The 23299-nt window shown below is 55.2% G+C and overlaps 7 protein-coding genes and 1 non-coding gene across 8 annotated transcripts; 3 read left to right on the top strand and 5 right to left on the bottom strand.

Moving 5' to 3' along the window:
* Positions 1–1136: 1136 nt before the first annotated feature.
* Positions 1137–1949, bottom strand: DICSQDRAFT_163694 (uncharacterized protein; the record flags this gene model as incomplete). Its single annotated transcript, XM_007370369.1, has 1 exon — positions 1137–1949. Exon 1 carries the CDS (start codon positions 1848–1850, stop codon positions 1137–1139), a length of 714 nt encoding a protein of 237 aa, XP_007370431.1. The 5' UTR covers positions 1851–1949.
* Positions 1950–2576: 627 nt separating this feature from the next.
* Positions 2577–3235, bottom strand: DICSQDRAFT_140861 (uncharacterized protein). Its single transcript, XM_007370368.1, has 3 exons — positions 3087–3235; positions 2776–3028; positions 2577–2720 (listed from the first exon to the last, which is right to left on the bottom strand). The coding sequence occupies exons 2-3, from the start codon at positions 2989–2991 to the stop codon at positions 2682–2684; spliced, it is 255 nt and encodes an 84-aa protein (XP_007370430.1). The 5' UTR covers positions 2992–3028; positions 3087–3235; the 3' UTR covers positions 2577–2681.
* Positions 3236–5855: 2620 nt separating this feature from the next.
* On the bottom strand, positions 5856–5936 carry DICSQDRAFT_t181. The gene has a single exon. It is a non-coding gene; the product is annotated as a tRNA-Ala (tRNA).
* A 2167-nt stretch (positions 5937–8103) lies between these two features.
* DICSQDRAFT_150177 (OPT oligopeptide transporter) lies at positions 8104–10678 on the top strand (the record flags this gene model as incomplete). Its single annotated transcript, XM_007370367.1, has 8 exons — positions 8104–8246; positions 8304–8833; positions 8890–9131; positions 9183–9551; positions 9613–9717; positions 9777–9845; positions 9902–10562; positions 10623–10678. 8 exons carry the CDS (start codon positions 8104–8106, stop codon positions 10676–10678), a joined length of 2175 nt encoding a protein of 724 aa, XP_007370429.1.
* A 2127-nt stretch (positions 10679–12805) lies between these two features.
* DICSQDRAFT_112508 (nucleotide-diphospho-sugar transferase) lies at positions 12806–15332 on the top strand (the record flags this gene model as incomplete). The annotated part of the gene is made up of 2 exons (XM_007370366.1): positions 12806–13011; positions 14241–15332. The coding sequence occupies 2 exons, from the start codon at positions 12806–12808 to the stop codon at positions 15118–15120; spliced, it is 1086 nt and encodes a 361-aa protein (XP_007370428.1). The 3' UTR covers positions 15121–15332.
* A 2161-nt stretch (positions 15333–17493) lies between these two features.
* Positions 17494–18066, top strand: DICSQDRAFT_16211 (uncharacterized protein; the record flags this gene model as incomplete). Its single annotated transcript, XM_007370365.1, has 3 exons — positions 17494–17590; positions 17771–17882; positions 17940–18066. Coding segments are annotated over 3 exons (336 nt in total), but the record flags the coding sequence as incomplete, so codon positions are not given.
* A 604-nt stretch (positions 18067–18670) lies between these two features.
* DICSQDRAFT_112506 (uncharacterized protein) lies at positions 18671–19635 on the bottom strand. Its single transcript, XM_007370364.1, has 4 exons — positions 19558–19635; positions 19414–19497; positions 19248–19340; positions 18671–19174 (listed from the first exon to the last, which is right to left on the bottom strand). Exons 1-4 carry the CDS (start codon positions 19567–19569, stop codon positions 18824–18826), a joined length of 540 nt encoding a protein of 179 aa, XP_007370426.1. The 5' UTR covers positions 19570–19635; the 3' UTR covers positions 18671–18823.
* Positions 19636–20704: 1069 nt separating this feature from the next.
* On the bottom strand, positions 20705–21953 carry DICSQDRAFT_70634 (uncharacterized protein; the record flags this gene model as incomplete). The annotated part of the gene is made up of 3 exons (XM_007370363.1): positions 20705–21225; positions 21574–21708; positions 21779–21953. The coding sequence occupies 3 exons, from the start codon at positions 21951–21953 to the stop codon at positions 20705–20707; spliced, it is 831 nt and encodes a 276-aa protein (XP_007370425.1).
* Between the last annotated feature and the right edge of the window lie 1346 nt (positions 21954–23299).

The raw sequence follows: 23299 nt of genomic DNA, 5'->3' as shown, positions 1-23299 counted from the left end.
TTACAGATCGCAGCACACGATGAGCAGCGCAGATTCTGCAGCGTCGAGCAGGGCTCATAACCTGTTGAACCCGGGGGCGAAGGCCTCTCCCACGGGTGGCAACGACAGCGGATAGCCTGCAACTCACCTAGAAGGGTTGTTGGTTGTAAGAGGCTTGTTAGAGCGATGAGAGGAGATGTTCGAGTGAACTGAACTGTAGATTGGGGGTACAGAGGTCCCCTATATATACTACTGTACATCTGTGGCTACGTAGTACTATACAGTACATTCCCAGGATGCACAGTCGCACAGAGAAGCAGTGCGTACACAGCGAAGCTGTGTGTGTACCACATGAGTAGTACAGCCTCGGTTATTGCAGTAACCGGCTGTGCCGTTCCATATCTTGTGACGGCTGTGTTAGGCAAGCTGTGTAAACCAGCGCCTGTTCAACAGAGACTGTATCAGCTAGCACACACAGGGATTTAGCATTTGTCGGAGCTGATAGTGAGCAAGCTCGAATTCTGTTGAAACGATACCACGACGAAGTTGGAGGCCATCCGAGTACCGGATCAAGTTACATAACGAAGGTACGTTCAAGTTCAGAGCGATATCCACCGTCTGTCTCCCTCCACAACGCATTGATTAGTACCCTCTGGTGCCCCGGGTGGCCGTCACTTCGACCGCTGAACGCATTCAATTCACTTTTGTGAATCCTAGCTCGGGAGTGCAACGTGCGGGGCGCAGTGCTAGGCTCAAGCTGCGTCAACGTATCTCGCGTCCTTCCACCTCAACAGGGCATCGACAGCGCTGTTCGGCGAGTGACATGGTGCACTCCTCCCCAAGTTTTCTGAGGGATGAACGTGAGGTGATATCAAGGTTAGGAGTTCGCAACTTGTGATCCGGGAGCGAGTATCATGCAGGTGGGTTCATGGATTCCCGGTACGTTGCCTGCGACGCAGCCAATTTTGCTTGAATATGATGTCTTTCCTCGCATGCGAGCTGACAGTTGAGATTACAGTCTTTCACATTGACGACAAGTAGCACACAACATCTGAAGTATCCTAAGGAGCACATCCGGCCTATGTCGAGGTTAACATTGGCTCTGCTACATTTCCTTGAGCACATGTCGCGGTCATTGCCGTGTCATCGTGAGCACCTCATTTGTCTTCCTGAAGCCATGTCCTCATCTCCTTGAACAGTCGTCGGTCCCACACGTCCGCGCCCTCAAACAACCTCATCCTCCACGGCGTACTAGTCGCGTGCTTGAACTCCGGCGTCTCGTAACTTTCCGGCGACTCCCACTCATGCACCGCCAGATACTTCGGCGGCCTGCCCTTTTTCAGCACTTCTGCTCCCGTCCCGCTCGCTGGCCCCACATCCCTCAGCACGTACCGCCGCGACCGGCGCCATCCCGGCACCTTCGCCAAGAGCGGAATGTGCTCCTCGCGGTACCATCGGTTCAGATCGTCCTCCAGCTCAGGCTTGACGCTTGCCTGCAGCGTGATGAAGTATGGCCCAGGCTTTTGCTCTTCGTACCCCGCGACGGCGGGGACAATGTCCGGCTCGAAGAGGTCATACGTGCGACGATCGAGGAGCTGCGTGCGGCTTATCACGTCCTTCTCTCGCTCGCTGCGCGTGGTGACGAGGGTGTTGTAGGGCGGCGTGTCCAAGACTTGGCAGGAGTCGAGATCGTACGTCGCGAGGTATCGGGGCTGCTCGCCGTCTACGGCGATCCAACGGGTGGTTCGGCGGAAGGTGGGGATGGCCATGCGGAGGGGTACGTGCTCATTGTCGTACCAGTCGTTGAACTCGTCGTCCGTCAGGTTGGGTCCAGGCTCGGAAAATACGAAGAGGAGCCCTGGCGGAGACATAGCTGATGTGGACTTTGAGGAGTTCGAGTGTCGAGGTGGGTGCGCGACTGCCTATCGTACATTTATAGTGCTGGAGGCGGGTGGGGTTCGGTGCTTAACCCTCTGTTCTATAACTGGATCGAGCATTGGTCATAAGCCTCTCACGATGTTTACGCTTTTGCGCGAACCTGGCAGAGCATGACCGCCCTCATATTCTATGCGGGGGGCTAGCATCCGGGCCGTCCATTGCGGCGGGATTCTATAGGAGATCGGCTATCCGTACTCGACTCCCACGCGAGTTTGAGTTCCAGGAATATACCGCCACGAAAGCCCCGCCTGAGATCGCTCTTTGTGAAAGCGACGAAAACTATGTGGGCAAGGATAACTTTCTTGTCCCCGAATTGTAGCGCGCGCTGGCAAGGGGATGACTTTGTCCCCACAAATGACCTGTTAAGGGATTCCGAGCGATACCTGTCGTATACAAGACTCTGTTTGTTTCCTTTCTGTGACTACAACAGGTCCGTGCAGCCTAGATACTGATCACACCTTAGGCAAGCGCTGCCGTACAGTCGTAGAAACCTTCCGCTAAGCGCCACTTGGTTCCAGGTGGCCATATCGTCCAGTGTTTCTTGTCAGACCTCGCAAGAGATTCCTCTCCTCTCCGCAACATCAATAGGATCCTGATCGCCGCGAGCATCCGTCCGCTGATGAGATCGGCGAGATCATCTGGCACGGCATCCAACGACCGGTAGCTCTGCGCGGGATCCTATGGCTACTTACGTCGAAGCAGCCAATTATCTATACTAGCGTGGCTCGACCTTCGGGTAACTAACAACCACTGCCATCGATACTTCAGCTCGCATAGTGAGCCTTATGAGAATGCATAATGAAGTGAGTAGTGACCCGAGTACCCGGCTACATGACGTTTCCTGACCATTTTTCTCAGCGCAGCCGATGGAGATCGGTGCTCCGTTGTGCCAGTCTCTGTGCACCCGGCTCTCACTTGCAGGACAGGCGCGGAAAGATACCTTTGTGATCCCCTTGTGCTGTCTGTGTCATGAGCTGGTATGCTTGAGGTGCTGACTCTGTGATAGCGTTTGGAGAAAGGCGAGAGAAGAACTGCCACAGACATCACAAAAACGGGCCATGAAGACACAGTCATCTCCGACTACTCGGACAGCGAAGGCTCGACTTTCCAGGTATGGCGCATGCTCCAGGCCAAGTGTCTCTTGTCTGATGCCGGATTTGATCTACTAGCGAAGCCCCTCCAGCTGCCCAAACGCAGGCGCGCCGCAGCCACCCAACCACGGCTACGCATACCTGCAGGCCATCCACGAGCAGATCCGCACTAAGAAAGTATCCCATCACGAGTGGTGACTATCTCGAGACTATCTTCACGCAACGTGAGGCGCTGTTCGCGTTCCCCAGGCTCCAGGGCCATTGAAGCTGTGCGGCGGGTTTCACGGAGCTGGCGCGGGACTTGGAGCTGCGGGACGGCTGGGGACAGGACCAGAGCGCCAGTTGGGGATGGCGTCTGGATTGGGATGGTATTATGTTGGTCGATTTACCTTGCTCTTGCCTCTTACCGTGACTACCTGACGTACCAGGATTAGTATTCTCCATGGAGCGAGACCTACTTCCAAGCAACTTAAAGCGATGGCTTCATCTCCATTAGCCAAGGTCTAACTGTCCTCACTCGCTCCCTTCTTGTCGCCTCCACCCTTGGCGGAGACATACTGGGAAAGCATAAGCTTACACCACAAACATCGACAGCCAGTGGCGCCTTCGAACACCAAGGTCCGCTAATGACACGCCCGAGGGCATACTACTACAACATGAGCATCGGAGCCGGAAAGCAGGGGGGCTGGGAAGTCGTGGACCATACACAAACACGGTACTGTGTCCGGCGGTTTTACGGGGCGTCCACGATATTGTTCTGGGTCACTCTGATTTTCAGCACTATTGCGGGCATCGACTACCCAGTCGAATCGGGGGGCAGAGTTGAGCTGTTATCATAGTGCAATATTCTCTGATGTTAGAGTCCAGCTCATAGTTGCTGTCTTGCTATAGATATGGAAGCACCGCACCAGCAATCGTCCTGCTGATTCGCCTAGCAGGCCTGGCTATCTGGGCATGTGTCTACATGCCCCGCGTCCCCCGAAGCTCAGCGATATGGATCGTCCTCGTTGCAACCCTCCTCGTACGTTCGCTCTCTCCATGCTCTTCTATAGCGACCGACGCTGATCTCCCCCACTCTTCGCGTGTCCTTCGAACAGGCAGGCAGTCGTAGGCATATACCGCATCACCGTGCTCGACAACAACACCTCGCTCTACTAAACCGCGCCCGGGTCGCAGAACTCGAGTCTCTCCAAGGCAGGCTTCTACGTCTTCCACGTCGCACCTGAGTTCCTCTCTGCCGCTGTTCTCATGGCGCTCAACGTCTGCCGCGACGCGGGGTGACAAACGGTTGCGCGACCCGTAATTGGAGCCGAAGAGCGATTCTCAAGCGATGCTGTGAATGACTGCTAAGGACGTGGAGGAGTTCGGCGGCGCGCTAAGTCCCCATGGTGAGATAGTTGGGGCGAATTGACTGCGATGGCTCGCCGGCGGGGAGCCAGGGCACCCATTAGGAGACGTGAGGTCACTGGACGCGATGTAGATATCGGACCCCTGAGCCGCAGTGCGTCTGTGACGCATTGATCAACTTTATTGAGTGCAGACGTGTGAAGCTTGAAGCTTGGAGGGCGCGCTAGCTTCTAGGTAGACGGTTCAGATGTGGCGCATCGGGCTCGGCTTGAGTCCAAGATGGACGGGAGGGGTAGATCGTTGACGGTAGATGGTACAGAGACGGACGACGAGCTGTTCTCAGGCTCAGCCTTGGGGAACCATAGTACTAGCTCGGGCATACCTTGTCTTGACTATCCAACGATCCGCTGCCACCTATGTAAAGCCAATTATTGGACTCGGATGTGACGAACGCCCAGGCACAGTGTATACCTGAGTACGGGATGCGATCTTTCAGGTCAATTGTTCGGGCAAATTCCGCGTAGCAGAGCTTTCCCTGTGCCAGGTACGCGCTGGTTAATATTACTGCTATACTCGGATGCAACCCCGCTCGAGCTGAGACCCAGCTGGACAATCTCTTGCAGACGGAGCGCGCGAGCGCATTTTTGGCGCATCCGTGTGTGACCTGTGGCATCCTGCACATATGCCCCGCTCCTACAATACGTGCCTCAGGGCGAATTCGATCGCCGGTGCCATTCGCGTTGAGGGCTGCCCGTTGCTGGTGCCTGTCGCCTTGTCCGAGAGGTTCGTAGTTTCGCCCATTGCTCCGAGGATTCCCAAGACTGTTGTTGTCAAGACCATGCGGTACTGTGAGGTCTCTCCCACGTCACATGTCGGTAGATTCGGTAAGTATCGACCAAGAGTTTGACCCGGAGGGGGTCGATGACGACCACTCGGTCGAGGGAATTGTGGTGCCTGAATGCTATGTCGCCCAGTCTGAACGTCGCGCTTCTAAAATCAAGGCTCTGTGCAGAGTCGATAGGTACGAACAATGGATTGAGACATTCGTCGGTGGACAAAATCATTGTCACGTCCGTGGATCGCCATGGGTAATCGTTTTGAATGCGTATATTCTCGGAACTGAGGGTGCAGAGTCGTGTCAGATCAGCCAGGCGATTTGTTTTGCTCATGAGGAGGTTGAGATTGCCGATGTCTTGTTCGTAGGTCTGTCAGCATCTACTGTATGATGATAGGGGATGTAGTGGCCGTCATTTCAACGCTGACGAGACTGTCCTCATACAACCGTCTGCCGCAAGCGATCTGAAGTACGTAGTAAGTGTACAAACGGATCGGAAAATGCGCACCTGAGCGTTCTGAGGCCGCGAAGACGCCCTCAGATTTAATGAACATTGTTTGAGGCTTGGTGGTGAGGGGGGAAAGATATGCGCCACAAATAAAAGTGTAACGAATACATCAGCCCAGTATGACTGGGAAAAACCACTATTAACACTTAACACTGCTTGGACACGTCCGGGATTGAACCGGACCCCTCTCGCAAGTTACGTGCTAAGCGAGCGTGATAACCAACTACACCACGTGCCCTGCAACGCCCGGCCTGCTCTGAAAAATCCTATTCCACTTCATATAGAAACTCAGTTCCAAGTATACACAAACCCGCCCCAAGTCTTCCAGCATGTATCGAAGGGTCACGTAAATTCAGCGGCGAATGGTAAGGAAAAATGCACTGATCAATGAGGACACCGCGCTACACCTGAAAAACCGGATCTGAGATAATGGATTATGGGCGTCTACCGAGCGACGACCAATATTCATACGGACGACGCAGCGAAAGCAAGCACGATGTCTTCGCGGCAGGCTGTTCCTGAGCTGCATGCTGGCAGCTGGCCCTCATAGCGGCCTCGAATACCAGGTACGAGACTATGCGATCACTACTACGCGATAGCAAACGCCTCCGACTCCTGGGCGATCACCGAGGACACAAGTCATGTTTGTAGCGCCCTCCTGCATGCTGCGCTCCTCGTCTGTCCCAGATGGCCGCCGAACCCCGTTCTCACCCAAACGGCCGGCTGGAATACGACTACAGACGTGGGAGGACGATGGAAATAGCGGGACAAGAGAAAAACAGGAACGCACGCAGAGAGCGACATACCAAATCCGGCAGCCAGGTACGACTGATGTGCCTGGAGCGAAGTCGGCCAAATGGCCGCGAGCCCTCTCAGCCTCTCCCCCCACCTCCTCCACCGCGTCCTCCATGCCCCTCCGCCCGCCGTCCAGCGCAGGCAGGCCGTCCTCCGCCCGCCCCACAACAGGCCGCCCCGCCACCGCCGCCTACTTCGACCGCGAACCCCAGTACACGTATGACTACTCCATCGACGAGGACGAGGAGGAGGACGACGACGAGTCCGATGCCGGCGACGTCTTCGCCTTCGGCCCTCCCCCCACCGCCGCCTCTCCGATAACTCCTCCCCCGCCTACCTTCGACCCGACCAATATCGACCGCGTGGGCCCCGTGCCAGGCCCGTCGCAGACACAGCCGTATCACAGGCAACCGTACCCGCTTTCCCCCGTCGAATCGCCCCCCTCGACGGATTCCCAGAATCAGCATGGGTCAGAGGACGCCTATCGCCTACGACGTCTTCCGCCTACGTCGCCAACGTCGCCTTCAACACCTACAACTGGAACGGGGCGGTTCACTGGCGTGAGCTCCGCTATCAGCTCGCGAGAAGTCCATGTGTCTCTTCCCAAGGGAGGGTCGACGGGAGGGAAGGGCAAGGAACGGCCACCGTCGACTACGCGGTCGGCGAGCTTTCCGAGTGTAGCAGATTCAGCATCCATCAAGTGAGTCGTTTGTCTCCGGTCGTGCTGTTCTGCGTCTTGCCCTGTTTGCTGCTTCTGTGAAACCACTGCGTCATAGTGGGGACGGTCGGTTCCCGTTGACTTCATTCTCATCCTTCTCATGTGAGGAATCCCTCTTCCCGAAAGAGTTGCTATCGTCCTGGGCAATCCTACCTTACCCCGTTGTGAGCGCTAAGCGCCGGAACGCGCACATGGGGAAAGATCAAGGTAAAGCCGTCCTGGACAATGACACCGGTGGCCTTAGGCTACGGGGTGGCATGTCCGGACGCATGGTCGGAGCCCGGGGCAGAGGCTTTCTTGAAAGTAACGCTCTCGCAGGCTTGTCGCGGAGAGGATACCCTATAACTCGCTTTTCATCCGACGCCCGTATTGGACGCGCGGTCATGATTGTGCCCACGACTCCAGGATGACCTTACGGCTGTGGGCGTAGGGTGCTCTTGGCCGCGGTCGCTGTCGTGGTTGTGTCGCTTAGCACGGCGTCCCTCTGCCGGGACGCCTTACATCTGACTCGGGAGTTGCTTGCATGTTGTAATCCCCCGTTCCACTCCGGGTGGAAGCTCGCGTGGGACGCGAGTCGCAAGTCCACGACATGAAGATCAAAACGAGTGCAGTCATGACTCAATGATAGTGGGACGCGTAACAATCCCTCCCACACTTGCGTCCGGCCAGCTCTCCAGGGAAATCGGGAGAATGTGTCCGAGGCGTATGCAACCTTGTGTCTTCCCAGACACTTTGCCGGCGACCGCAACCACCTCGCGGCGGTGGTTGTGGTCAAACGGTGCCGGCGCAGGCATTCATAGTGTTATTGCCTCTTCACCTATTCAGCATTGGTCGTTGCCATATACTTGGTATAGTTGTCGTTTGAACCCTACTTACCATGTGTCTGATCAGGATGGAATTTCCCTTCGAGGACGAGGACGAGGACAGCCCGTATCCCGAAGTACGCGCATCCGTGTCAAATATAGACGACCCGGAGATGCCCGCCATGACACTCCGGATGTGGGGCATCGGAATGGTGCTGACGCTTGCTGCTGGGTGAGTCGCGAGACGATGCTGCGGACGTTGAGAATATCTCATCGTGATGACGTCTAGGTGTGCAAATCTGTTCTTCAATTTCCGACAACCAGCGCCATCAATCGTGTCCAACGTTCTGCTCCTCCTCGCACACCCTGTCGGCAAGCTCCTGGCGCTGACGATGCCGATACGAACGTATCGATTGCCTCGTTGGCTGGGTCCTCTCGGCAACTATGAGTTCTCGCTCAACCCTGGGCCGTGGAATATCAAGGAACACGCCCTGGTGTACATCATGGCCAACGTGTCGATCGGAGTGCCGACTGCGCTGAACGCTGTGGTCGTGGCGGAGATCGACTATGGGGTGAAGCTCGGCTACGGATTCAATGCGCTGCTGATCCTCGCGACGCAGCTGACGGGCTTCTCGCTGGCGGGCCTGTGCCGGCGGTACCTGGTGTGGCCTGCGAGCATGGTGTGGCCGCAGAATCTGATCGTGTGCACGCTCCTGAACACGCTGCATGCGGAAGAGGAGGATGCGCGGGGAGGGATTACGCGGTTCAAGTTCTTCTGCTATGCGGCGGTGGGCTCGTTCTTCTGGTTCTTCCTCCCTGGTACGTCGATCTCCCGTGGGTATGGGCCATCGTGTATTGACTCGGACATAATTCAGGGTACCTATTCACGGCACTGTCGACGTTCTCGTACATTTGCTGGATCAAGCCGCAGGACGTGGTCATCAACCAGCTGTTCGGTGTGTCTGGGGGGCTCGGGATGGGCATCCTGACGTTCGACTGGGCGCAGATTACGTGGATAGGCAGCCCTCTGATGGTGCCATGGTGGGCCGAGGTGCAGATCTTCGCTGGGTTCTTCATCGTGTACTGGCTGCTGTGCCCTATCCTCTATTACACCAACGTAAGTCTTGCCTACTTCTGCCAGATCGTAGTCAACTGACGTCGTCTTCAGTCGTGGGACTTGTCGTACTTTCCGCTCATGGCGAACCAACCGTACGACCGGTTCGGGCAGCCGTACAACATCACGCGCGTGCTCACGCCGGAGCAGACGTTCGACCAGACGGCGTTCGAAAACTACTCGCCGCTGTACCTGCCTGCGTCGTTCGCGATCACGTACCTGATCGCGTTCGCGCTGTCGTCGGCGATGATCGTCCACACGGTGCTCTACCACGGGAAGACGGTGCTGCACGGGCTGACGCAGACGCGGATCGAGAAGGACGACATCCACGCGAAGCTCATGCGGGCGTACCCGGAGGTGCCGGATTGGTGGTACATGCTGACGTTCATTGCGTGCTTCGCCCTCGCGATCGTCACAGCGGAGGTGCGTATCTACGTGATGGATGTGGACATGGCGGCGAGCTGACCCCGAGGTGTCGATGTAGGTTTGGCATACGGAGATTCCGGTGTGGGCGTTGATTCTCGCGATCGCGCTCCCGGTGACGTACATGATCCCGTCTGGATACGTCTACGCGTTGACTGGCCAGAATGTGAGCGACAGTTTCGCTGTGACGTATGCACACACTGACGCCGATGGACCTCGTCCCAGATCACGATCAACCTGCTTGCGCAGATTATTCCGGGTATGATCCTGCCTGGCAAGCCGCTGCCCAACATGGTACACTTTACAACCACCTTCCACTCTGTCGATCATTGTTCACCCTGCGCCCACAGATCTTCAAGGCGTATGCGGTGCAGACCCTCGCAGAGGGCACAGCCTTCGTACAAGACCTGAAGCTCGGCCACTACGTGAAGCTCCCTCCACGCGCGACGTTCGTCGTCCAGCTTGTGTCGACGACGCTCGTGGGCCTGCTGCAGGTCGGCGTGAAGGAGTGGATGTTCTCCAACATCAAGGACATCTGCCAGCCGAACCAGAAGGACTCGCTTACGTGCCCGCACAATCAGGTGCTGTACACGACGTCCGCCATCTGGGGCTTGATTGGGCCCGCCAGGCAGTTCGGAACAGACTCCATCTACCACCCGCAGCTGTACGCAATCGCGATTGGGGCGGTCCTTCCGTTGCCGTTTTGGCTATGGCAGAGGCGGTGGCCCAACAAATGGAACAAGTTCGTGAACCTGCCGATCGTGCTAAACGGGATTGGGTTGATTCCGCCAGCTACGGGAATCAACTACTCGTCGTGGTTCCTCGTCGGGTTCATCTTCCAGTTCCTAGTCCGGAGGAGGAACTTTGTGTGGTGGAGCAAGTTCAACTACGTGCTGACGGCGGCCTGCGACTGCGGGACGGTGCTGTCAGTGCTGTTCATCTTCTTCACGCTGCAGTTCCCCAAGGGCGGGTTCTTCGTGAATTGGTGGGGGAATACGGTATATCTAAATAGTATGTCCAGCCACTCTCTGTCTTCGCCTGTGTGATGCTGACATGACTGTCCCGTCTTAGCTGCCGACAACCTGCATTCGCCGTTAAGGACACCACCCGAAGGCGGCATCAGGTAGTCCGTTATCGGAAATGGCTCTCGTTTCGTCCTATCATCCATTCGTTTTCTCTTTCCGTCGTCAATCATATGGGTTTTTCGTTCGTTTAGCAGCAGCGTGTACGAGTCGGGGCGCCGAGGCGCAAATGCACTTGAAATATGGAAACAACCGACAATCCTGTCTTTACCACCAATCTCGTTCGCTCCCGTCAGCCATACCAACCATATCACCCACCGTACGCCGTCGCCCCCGCAAGCACCTTTTGCCCTTATCATCATCACGTCGACTCGTGCAGGTCATCATTCCCATTGCGTCGCGGCACCTGTCACCCCCTTCTCATGACATTTGGTTATGTATAATTTGCACTTATCGCCGTCCAACAATTTCCTCCACGTCACCTCGGGAGCACATCACGACTGCCATCCATTCCTACCCGATGTCCTCTACACCCGAGCGCCCCTGCGTTCCCTCTCTCAACCCCCTACCCTAGCCCGGGCCCGCGACTCCCCAACCCTGCGACTCGGCTGCGACTGTTCGAGTTCTTCCTTCCCATACCGCATCCTCGCACCCTACCCATGCGCTCCTTTGTCGCTTCTCAGAGTCTTACGCCACCCTCCGTCGTGCCATCCTTGTCTGTCCGTTCCCATGTCCCCGAGGCCGTGTCCTTGTCCGCTTTCCCGGTTTTGCGCGTGTGTCCTCTCTTTCGGTGTGTTTTCAATTTAGCATGATCCGTAGTAGATATAACTTACAATCAATGGCGGCGCGTGCCGTCTGTGATCCTTACATACCTATGTAACTCTCCCTCATTCGGTTTTGCGCTCTTCGGCTGTCATGTCCGGTGTCTGATACGTATACAATCTCCGTGGTGTCCGTCCGACTTCGTCGCGAATCGACTGTGCGCAGCAGCCTCTGCCTCCCACCCATTTTCCTGCCTTCCAGTGTCCGTCGTGTCGTCATCAGTTCGCTTCCCTCTCCTATGTTAGGTCCGAGTCTAAGGGAGTGTTGTGTCACCTCCTTGCATCCGTGGGTTTTCGTTCTGTCTGGTTCGTCCTCTCCTGTAGCACCACTGGAAACGATACTCCTCGATTCGTAGAGGTCACATCAATACACACATCGTACATACTCACCAAACACATACAGTATACACTGGGGTGTGTGGCAAAAATTTCTTTACCAGTCTTCGTCTCTGGACATAAGGAGCAAAGGGGTACATATCTTCATAAATTTCCGCTGTGTCCGTCCGTGGTTTTGAAGAGTGTTTAGCATAACGTATCATCGATAGAAAGGTGAGCGCAGTGTGCTCGACCACCAGAGCTTCATATTCCTGATGGCATCGTGCCAGTGTATCAACACTCAAACTCGCATTGTAAGTACTCGTCATCGGCCAGACAACGTGTAGTTCAAACATCCGCACACGTGCCTATGCAATTGCTCCCGCAATCTCATCAGCTGACAGCCGGGTTTTCGCTGTCCAGTAACGCCCGGGGTGCAATTATTCTAGTATTGTCGGTATGCGGGGATGAGACAACTCTTCGACATGCTAGGGGCAAAAGTTGCAAGCTACGCTTCTAGAAGATGGGTCAGCGGACGTGTGTATATTTGTTGTGCTCGGTATCAGTAGTCCTGCTCTGGAGCCTTTCAAGTTACCACGAACGCCTTGGGATGATGCCATCGCCGCTCGACGCTTCCCAGACGGTTTGCTCGGTATCGAGAATCGCTCAAATCTTGAAGTTATAATGCCGGTTGGCTGCTGCGAGGTAGTCCAAAGGAAGCCGGAGACCATCTGGCCTTCGGGGAAGGGGTGAAGGGAAGCTGAGTCAATTGAATGTGCAATTCGAGACCATTCCGAGCGACCGCCACCGACCGGATCGGAGGCATGCTATGTAGCCCAATGAAGATCAATATTTCTCTGAGAAGCCAACGAGACGATAGGATATTGAGGTGGACGCCATACCACAAATCTAGTCAGCACTGCAAGATTTTCAACATTCGTGGTCTAGTAGAACAGTGTTTCAATGCTGACTAGCTGCGGCGGGGCCGGGCGTGTTACATAGTGGCAGTGTCGCGCTTGTTGGCGAATGTGCGCCACAGCGGCGGCAACGAAGATGCCTTCCACCACCACCACCTCCACCTGCTCTGCTTACTGTCATGTTCCGTTATAAGGACTACATTCCCCTGCCGCCCTGGTCTGATGGCGAACCTGGCAGTCCGTATCGCAACGCGAAGAACCCCGTCGGAGACAGGCGAAGACGGATCGGACAGGGCATAGTATCCCTCTCGGTGCTCGTCAATCTGTACTTCCTGTACGCGACGTTCACCAGCTGGCCTGCGCCGCTCGACAACTACCAAGCACTGTGAGTAGACATGCATACTTTTGTGTTGTTGCGGAGCTCGGCGCTGTATTGTGGGGATACCGAGCCCTGCACACAATTCCGTCGCACGCGAGCGGGAAATGGAATGGTGTCCCCGGTCTCATATCACGGTCAAGCGTGAGTCCCGGAGAAGGGGGCTCCTGTTGCACGAGGAGAATCTACTTCCTTACAAGTGTGGTATGGGTGCCGGTGGGGCACAAGTCGTGACCACGGGCATCTCGCCCTCTAGCGGACTCTATCCTTGACTTCAAGTGGGCTGGATACGGCATTCACCTTGCAGCTAGGCGTGGACTGGCATCGCGACTCTGTCCGCAATGCCTGCCGGCCACCTGCTGGTAGGCAGTGTGTCACACTGCAGCGCGCTCCCGGGCTAAGGCGGGTCACGCGTAGTACACATCTCAATATGCACCGCACGTTAGTCGTTGCAGCCTCTTAGCATCCGTGTCAGATGCAGTCTGTATGACTTGGCAGGGGGCTAGGAGCCATCGCTGGCGGCTGCGGCGGCTGTCTACCTAGGTCAGTGATGCGTCCTACGAGGACGTCGTTTCATGATCCGCCCTAAACCCTGGACTGAAGTTATCAACGACCAAGAGCATTTAGGGCCGCGCTCAACGGGTCTTCGATGAGTATAGACCGCGGATTAGGCTCGCATCCATTTCGGTTGCTGACCGACCTGAGCGTGTGTTCTTGAAGGGCTATCCCGAGCATCATCATGTCAGCGATGAGTAGTTTGCGTGGGTCAACATGTCACGATTCATCTCGCATGCCTTGGACTTTCCGTTCATTTGTGTTACGGTCCGCGGAGCATGGGAAATCCGGTTCGTGCCCAGAAATACTCAACTGCCAAGCTCCTCGTGGCTGTCCCAATCTCGCTATGCGTCGCGGTCGGTGTTCGGAGACCTCGCATCTTGTTGCAAGTCGTGCCTTCTGTCCGCAGTCAAGTGGGGAGTGGGTTCGGAAGACCACTAGGATGGATGGTGTTCGTCATCGTGCCGTCCGCACCCATGTGGGATTGTCTTCACAATGTGAGAGCGGAAGAGCTATCGATGGTCTCATTCAGGACGATACTCGTCAATGACTTGCGTGTTTCAGTGCATTGGGGATCATCATCCCAAGGGCACCTACAGCGGTCGAGCAGAATCTCCCATTCTAGGCGCTCCTTCTCATGGAACAGCGACTGACCGACGGTTTGCTTCCCACCACCAAACCAGGAACACGCACCCCATACTCGACACCAAGGCCCTCGTTGCGATCAAGCCTGCAAATTCCCAGGACAATGTCATCGTCACGGGGCTCTACACCGACGCGTTCGCGACTGCGGTAGCCACGCTCGGCCACACGCTGAACGTGGCCAACTCTTCTGCTGCCCGCCTCCTCTACTATCTACCCGACAAGGTGTCCGAGCGCGCGCTCTGCATCGCCACTGTCTCCGGGTGGGAGCCCGTCCGCATCGAGCGCATCGCCCCGCCCTTCCGCGGGGTGCACCGCCACTTCCTCGATCAGTACTCCAAGTTACACTTGTGGACGCTTGACCAGCGCGGTTACCAGTCTGTGATGTACGTCGACTCGGATACCATTGTCCGGCGTAACTTCGACGAAGTCTTCCGCCTACCGTATACGTTCGCGGCGGTGCCCGACGTCTACACGGACTCGCAGGGGTACGTGACCGCGTTCAACGCGGGGGTCATGTTCCTCCGCCCGGACACGGAGCTGTTCCACGACATGGTGAGCAAGATCGCGACGGCGCACTACCCCGCGGAGCAGGCCGAGCAGGCGTTCCTGAACCACTACTTTGGGGCGGAAGTCCTGCGGCTGCCGTACGCGTACAACGGGAACCTCGCGATCAAGAAGCGCACGCCAAAGCTGTGGACGGCGCTGCAGGACGAGATGCGGATCATGCACTTGACGATGGCGAAGCCGTTCCTGCAGGGCGACTATGCGGAGGTGGCGATGGACCAGCTGGAGCGGAACGCGGAGAGAGTGGCGAGGAAGAAGCCGGTGTTCAAGGAGGAGATCGCAGAGTGGGTGGAGGCGTGGCTGGAGACGCGGCGGACGTACGCGTCGAAACTCGTGAAATGCAATGCGCTCTGACGCTTGTTGCTGCGCTAGCGTGTCCTCGGTAATACCGGGCGGCATGGCCTGGATGTGTCTTCCTTCGCGACCAGTTTAATTACTAATCCATGCACGTCCTGAAGCCTACGTGACCAGTTGCCAGATTATGGGATGAATGGGTAGCTCCATGATATCACTGTAATACCACTCGTCTCATCCTCCTGGCTGTACTAAATTTCAAAGGACTCTCCGTATGGACGTTATATTTACCATGTCCGCTTCTACTCAAGGAAGTCTACGGATGCACACAGACATTGCCCACATAGTTGGCGGATCTTCAGGTGCGTACGTCTATTGTACGATAGAAACATGGTGACTGACCCATATTCCGACAAATGAACAAGTCCGATGCGGTTCATACACGACAGCAAGCAGGTGGAGTAGCCTAAGATCGGCGCCCAAGACGACTTCTGTGACGCCGTCCTCGTCGCTTAAAGCACGACGAGACGCTCAGGTCGGAGGTCCTGGCCACAAGCTACTACGCGAGTAGTCTTCCCAGCACTTCCTCTGCTCATCCACGTGAAATGTCCGAGACACAACACCACTATCTCTCTTCCTGAATCCAGAGGAACGGGCGACAACGTCCAAGGGCCAAGATCGCTCGACATTTCGACAGGCGGTATGCATATATCTGACATCGATAATCACCAGGTCTATATCGTCCGGTCTTATTCAGGAATGGAACTTTCGACTTTCTCTCTCTAGCATTTTATCCAACGCAGGGAACGCATTGACTCTCCGCTAGGGGGTGTCAGTAACGGTAGAATCGGGACCGGAAACCACCCGGCGGTTAGGAGACCACGACGCATTCGCACATGCCTACGCCGATCACGACCCAATCCAGCCACGATTTGTGCCTTTTGACGAGAAATCAGTCGATACTTCTAGGCTCTTTGGGGTCTCGACCGCTTCCAATCATTTTGACTGAGCATCTTGATTAGCTCGAACCAGTGACGTGACCATATGGAAACGGTTAAGAGTGGTCTTCAAACCAGCCACTCATAGTGGGGGTGGCTGAACCACAGACGTACGCAGGCGCAGGTTTCTGCCGTTAATGTATCTTGTCGGGGACTAATCTTGCTGTCAGAATGATCCGCTGATGACACTCCACAGCGGAATTGACGAGCATGTTATGGAATGTAAACTGCTACTTCCATGCATGTTGACAATTGAACGTTGTGTCAACGGCTGTGGACCCATGCTACAATGGCATGTCCCACTTTCTTGAAGAGGTACTCTCCGGGCTCTCTTCTAGACACATCGTCTCATCGTTCATGCCAGTCCCTAAGCAACCACTGCTCAGACAGCAATCACTCACTTCGAGATAGAAGTCGGAGTCCTCTCGGGAAACATGACGATAGGTCAGGCACGCGACTATTGTCCGTGTCGGCATGCACTCCTTATCGTGATTTGCCGCCTTTCTGCCCTCGAACGATTACCTCGGACGCTCAGGTGGACGAGAACTGGCATAATTGTGTTTCAAGGTGACTCTACCGGATGGATCCGAGCCGCTTGACGCTCTAGTACCCTCCACTACTGGACGACAGGCTGCCACGCTCGTACAAGAACACGCTAGGCCCTGCACTTATCCGGCATAGTGCCCATGTGTGATGTCGCAGTATGTGTGTTCCCACCTCGTGGCCCATGTTCTATTGAAGTATACCTGACATGATCTGGTGGACATTCAGGATGACGCCGGTCAATAAATACACACCATGCTCTGCTCGGTATACATCCTGATGCTATACTATGAACACGCAGTCAAAGAAAGACGTTTCACCAGCTGCTCCCTACCAACTTGGACACATCGCGACCAGACTTCCGGGGCATGTCGCAGATTTACTGCTTACCACAGGCTTGTATGGTACGAGCACCGTGTTGTTATCGATTTGGCGTGTCGATCTCACATTCTCAAAGGAGTCTTCTTTACCTGCGTGTTCCTCTCAGTGATAGTCCTGACGTTGGTATTTTGTGGGTATACTACGTGTGTATCATTCCACGCTGACAGCGTTGTCCTTTCCTTCCGCTAGGCGAAATGGATTGAGGAGGTGGCCGACAACGACACTACTCTGCGTAGTCGGTGTAATGTTCGTGGTCACTACCATCCATTGGGCCGCCAGCATGCTCAACGTTCTGGATGAGCTTGACCTGGTCATATGTGATTCTGGAATCCCTTGCGTTTCGGGGGATGAGAGCCAAACCTGCCCTCCCTTGATACTCCAGCCCTCCGGTCGAGACAGACTGCCATTACAGTACTGTGCATGGAGTGCGGCCTTAACAACCAACGTAGCTGTATTCGGCTCGATTGTGTATCGTTATGGCATGCACTGATACCCGACCTCGCAGATCGCGCTCAGCGACGTGATTGTATGGTGGCGAGTGTATGCCATATGGGGAGGGAACAGGTTCATCACTGTGCTCGGACTTATAGTCCTTCTTCCATCAATTGGTCGGTCTCATCACCTACCTTGCAACGCTTCTCTGACGGCATGTTCCTGCACTTTACGGTGATCTTCCGTCTGTTCAGCGCTTCGCGTTCGGGCTACAGCTTACACGTGTACTCGTCGGACGTTGCCAAATGTGGTGATGATCCTCGGGGACGGTATCATGAAGATGACTGACTTACGAGAACTCGGCGCCGGGTCTCTCTTCATAAATTCTATCTGGGGATTAATGGGAGACCTACTCAGTGTCACCTTCGTCAACCTCTTGGCGACGGCACTTATCACTTACAAAGCTTGGTCAGACCTTGTCATCACTGCTTGACCATCTGCGATTCTTCTCATACCATAATACAGGGAACACAGGCGATTCGTTCACGACTACTTGCGTGCTGCATCTTGCAGGTCCCCGGCTGAGAAGGTCCTGTTCTTACTCGTTGAGTCTGGAGTAGCATACTGTCTTATATGGGTAAGTTTGGATTCTGCTTCTGGCCCCGGCACTCATCAGTGTACATCTTTAGATCATCACAGCGACATATCAGGTTATATGTCATCGCATGGACAGGGATCACAAGATGATCTTGACATTCAATCGGCCCTGGTTCCTCTTCATGGTTGCTCTCGAGACTTTGTCGGCGGGCGGGCTACCTACCATAATCGTGCGTCGCTCATGTCCCCAGCTTGAAAAGGAACTAACTGTTCACCACTATGTACAGGCCATCTATCCGACCGTTATTATTGTCGTTGTCGCGCTCAAGAGCCCCCAATGGGGAGACGGACCCTCCGTTAGGGAGTTAGTCGTCGATGAATCGCCCAACGTCAAAACGCCATTGCGCCGTCCATCCCCTACTTTCGATATAAGACGTGTTACAGATCCGGGTTGCTAGAGAGTAATGGCACACTGCTTTCAGATCTCCACCTGCTCTTCTATAGTCCAGAATTCACCTGATGGATCTCGGCTTGACGCAAGAGCACTTCAGCCTGTCCACCGTGCCCGGACTTCGCTCTTGACTCGAAGCGGCAAGCTGGGCGGAATATGAGAAACTTGAATGAAGTGGATTCGTGGATCCTTTCGTGGTAGCATCATAAGTTCTGGAAACATACGGTAGACGTTGCCAGTCCATGCGTATGCACGGTTGACACCAACGACCTGGCTACAAAGTGAATGGCATAGCTCTCCTATTTACCCCAACACCAATACTGATAGCGAAGGAAAATGCCTGGTGTGCGACAGATAGCACTCACAACGAGTTCGCAATCACCCATGCCTCATGCCTGAATGCGACCACCGCCTCATGATCGCCATCCCAATCCGGTCGCCATCCCCCATTGACGCTCTGGTCCTGTCCTCGGCTGTCCCGCTGCTCCAGGTCCCGCGCGAGCTCCGTGAAACCTGCCGCACAGCTTCGATGACCCTGCGGGAACGCGAATAACGCATCGCGATGCGTGAAGATCGTCTCCAGGTAGTCGCCGCTCGTGGTCCCATACTTTCCCGAGCGGATTTGCTCGTGGACGGCCTGCAGGTACGCGCAGCCGCAGTTCGGCGGCGGAGGCAGAGGCGCGCTTACGTTTGCGAACCTGGAGAGACTTGGCTGAGAGGTGGACAGACAAGCCATAGAGACGTTTGAGTGTCGGAGGGGAGCCTAAGGTGAGTGTGCATCGTACCTGACAGGTCGAGTCCTCGCTGTTTGAGTAGTCGGATATGACTGCGTCTCCGGCGAACCCTATTTGTGATCTCTGTGGCTGCTCTTCGCTTGCCTTTCTCCAGAGGCCATTACTGAGTCAGCACATCAAGTGTATCGACTCACCACAGTGAGCTCAAAGCACTCACATAGGTAGCTTTCCGCGCTTGCCCTGTAAGCGAGAGAGTGCCCAGGAGCTGGCACAACTGGGCATCGATCTCCATAACCTGTGCCTGTGCCGTGGATATGAGTCAGAGAACACCAGGCAGCTAGGTGCTCGGGCTACCACTTACCCTAGAGTTCATTATAGCAGGACTGACTATACGTGCGGAGGGAATCGGTAGTAGTTGTTGTTTAGTAGCTAGAGTTCGAGCTACGGGCGATGTATAAGTACACTGCTACACTGCGCAAGACATGCTGTATACGACCCCCTGTCGCGTTGTTCAGTGGAGTCCTTTTTAGGGATCGCCCACCATTATCAGATGGCTGCCTCGAGGTAGCCAGTAGGATCTCGCGCAGAGCTGCCCATCGCTGGATGCCGTGACACCCGTCGACGATCTCGACGATCTCATCAGCAGATGCGTGCTCGCGGAGAACATGACCACGGCGACGTTGCGGAGAAGAGAGGAGCATCTGGCGGGGCGTGGCACGAAACCTCGAGTGACATCGCCACTTGGCTTGTCCACATGCGTAACGATATAGGATGGATCGGCTCCTTACACGTGAGATACTTCTGATGTGTATGCTACTTGTGTTCAATAGGGGAGGTCAGATTGGATGATCCTGGCCGATTTTGACAGCGTTACACCTCCAGAATCCCTTCTGGATTATTTCGGGCGGCGTACCAGGAATTTATGAACTCACCGGCATGATACCCACCCCCCAGACCAGGACACAGGACGTGATCTCTTCGCCCTTATTGTCGCCTCCCGTCGTTCGTCGCTCAGATAGCTAGAGCACTGGCAGGAGCGCCATGACAGCGCCGTCGATGTCCAGTAGAGGGGGAAGGAGGGCGACACGTTAACGCAGCCTGAGTCTAGCACTGCGCCCCGCACGTTGCACTCATGAGTTTAGATTGGGCGGAGAGGATTGAATACGTTCAGCGGTCAGAGTAATGGCTGTCCGTTACAATATATTGGATGCATTGTAGAGTACATAAGTACTTTGTCGAGTTCGGGTGCGAAAGCATGCAGACCTTGCCGAAGTGATCCCGGGCCGCAAACTGCCGACCATGTGTTTGACGCGCAATTAATGCCGAATCCGGTACATGTTGGAGTACTACGTAGGCAGCCTTGAAGTCGAGTGTATCTCAGTACCCCATCCACAGTGCCGGGGAAAGTGATACCTGTCGCCGACTGTGAGCACATGTGGGACGGGATAGGTGCGCGTCCTTGCACGCTTTGAATGATCAGCTTACGCTCTCGACAACCTATGAAGCTTTCACCATTTCCAGTTGGCTTGCACCATCACAGCACCCATCGCGAACAGGCACCCTTCGAGCAGCACCGTCGCCCAGATACCCAGCATCCGCGGAAGTCCTGTCCAAAAGTACGCCAAGATGCCCAGGAGAGCGAGCATGAACCCCAACTGCGTCATCACCGCGATCGCAGTGTGGCATCGTATCAGCACAGTCACCCTCACCACCGGGTCGTCCGGGGTGGCTAGTGCCTCTATCTCATTCTTCACTCGTCTCTTGCGCGGGACCATGCCGCAGAGGATATACTGCCGTAAGGGGACCTTATGTACTGAGATCAGGGAGCGGAGGTCGATGTATTCGTTCCATTCGGGGGCAAGGGCAGGGGCGAGGGTTGTGGCGGCGGAAAAGGACTGAGCACGCATCGGGTGGGTCCTGTGTTGCCCATCAGAGGCGGTGTACGGACGCTCGGTGGATTGTTCCTGTTCCTCGGCATCCGAGAGGCGGTAGCGGATGAGGACAAAGGATGCGATGTAGGCGAGGATCGCTAGGTGAAGGGAAGGTTCGTCAGACGCTTTGATTCCAGAGACTGCGACACTTTTCGCATAGCGATTTGTACGCCGACATGCCCTCTCCAAAAGACACACACGCTCAGGTCAGTTGAAGAGCCTATCAAGATGCAAGCCCGATCTTTCACCTGCGCTTCACCCATGACACTGTAGGGCACCACCGGACACCGCCGAGAACGTCGGAGGCGCATCAGGATCTGCTATGGACCCGGCTGGGCGACGCTCTCGGTGGATTCCCATTGTGGTAATACCTCATTGAGCTTGCATAGGGTTCGGCTCCCGAACAACTTGAACATCATGCAATGCGCTGCAAAACTGGTACTCACACGCGCATACATGGAGGATGATCGCCCCTCCCAAGCTCGCTGACACGAGCAAGTCTACCGAGGACCAAGTACTGAAGTCCGGCGGGCGTGAGGGAAAAGAGTAGACCATGCTGTCTATGGAGACAAAAATGAAGTCTATGACCCGTTGTATACAGTATGAATCGTCCATGAACCTATTGCACGTTTCCAGGGGAGTAGATCGTACTTACGATAACTGCCATAGCTTGAAGACGGTCAAGCCAGACTTGGACGACAGAGAGCAACGCTTGCTTTGTGGCGTCTCCCGTGGTCGCAGCGGGTACTATCGCCAACCGGTCAGCACACGTGGATATGAGACAGGGTTGTGGGCAGCTGCGACGTACCTGGAGGAGCAGCAGCATTGAGCGACCTGAATATTGTGGGAGAAGCTAGGTAAAAGTTGGGGCTCACGATTACCACAGGGCTCCCTTCATACCACGACTTCAAGTTCGGAGCATCTGGCATTTCACAGAGGCAACCCAATTACTGAGTTTCCATTACAGACGCGGCGGCGTTTCTTCACCTGTCAAAGCATGTTTGTGTGTCCGCCAACTTCGTTCTGCTTGTCTATACCTTTTGACCTATTGTTGCTCATATCAGCTGCATACGATGAGAACGCATGTCTTACATCGACTCGCCTTCTTGTTGAGACTTTGTCCAGCGCATTCATCGGTTGCGTGGTAGAGAGCGCCCGCTAATGGTCGTGGGAACCCGTATCGGCCGTCACATCCACAATAGGGAACACAAACGCCCAATTCCTTTCCCCGAGTGAAATTCTCGTACCACCGTCCACATCATATATATTCAGAGCTCGTCCTGTGTCTGATCGACCTACCACGCCTTGGCTTTCTCTTTTCTCTGACTTCCTGGCTTCGCAACCTCCCCGGACGTCCGTCAGTATCTCTGCGAACGTCAGCACCCCTGCGGACGTCAGCACCTCTCCGGAAGCTCTTGCACAATATAGCGTTCACCTCATCCATGCGATCGGCCCACGGGCGTACCATTGCTGCGCAAACTGTGCGCCCGAGCATGGCTCCCAGAACTGGGGCTACAGAACACGGCGTCTCACGACGGGCACCACCTTGAATCGTTCTTTGTGAAAGGGCTGTAGAACCTCTGGGCAAGTACAACTTTCCCATTGCCGGCCCTTCAGCGCCCTTTGGCACGCGTCGGCAAAGGGACAAGATAGGACTGTCCCGAAAACAGACCTCCGTTTCACGCGAAGGGATTGTGAGCGATGCCCGTCGTGTCTGGATACAGTCTTACCCGGGTCCTTTGGCCGCCCAATTTTCGTTCACCTGTGTGAAGCACACACACCCCTCCTGCCATAGATCGGAATATCTAGGTTGAATCAATACGGTATCATGTAACTACACCAGAAGTATGAGCACGATTGGGAACAGTGTAAAGGAGATCGTAATGAATCACTGTCGAATCTGCTTATCAGTCGGTCCTGGGTCCTTTGGCCAGTGTCACAGATCAGCGTGATTCCCTTCTATGGATAATAGATGATCTTATCAGGCAATGCCGCCCGAGCGCCGCCCTTCATTCGATGCACGCAAAGCAGAGGAGCGCTGAGTTGTGTGACTCGGCGCCTGATTAATAGCATCTCATATGTCCCGTTGATGAGAACTTATTTGATATTTCTGGGAAGTGCATGTCGATAAGAGTGTTCTTTGTCTCAAACAAGCTAGATATATCCTATTCA

The sequence above is a fragment of the Dichomitus squalens genome (assembly GCF_000275845.1).
Source record: "Dichomitus squalens LYAD-421 SS1 unplaced genomic scaffold DICSQscaffold_66, whole genome shotgun sequence".
Lineage (NCBI taxonomy): Eukaryota > Fungi > Basidiomycota > Agaricomycetes > Polyporales > Polyporaceae > Dichomitus > Dichomitus squalens.
Note: the sequence above shows the minus strand (reverse complement) of the source record. Positions and strands in the feature narration are given on the sequence as shown.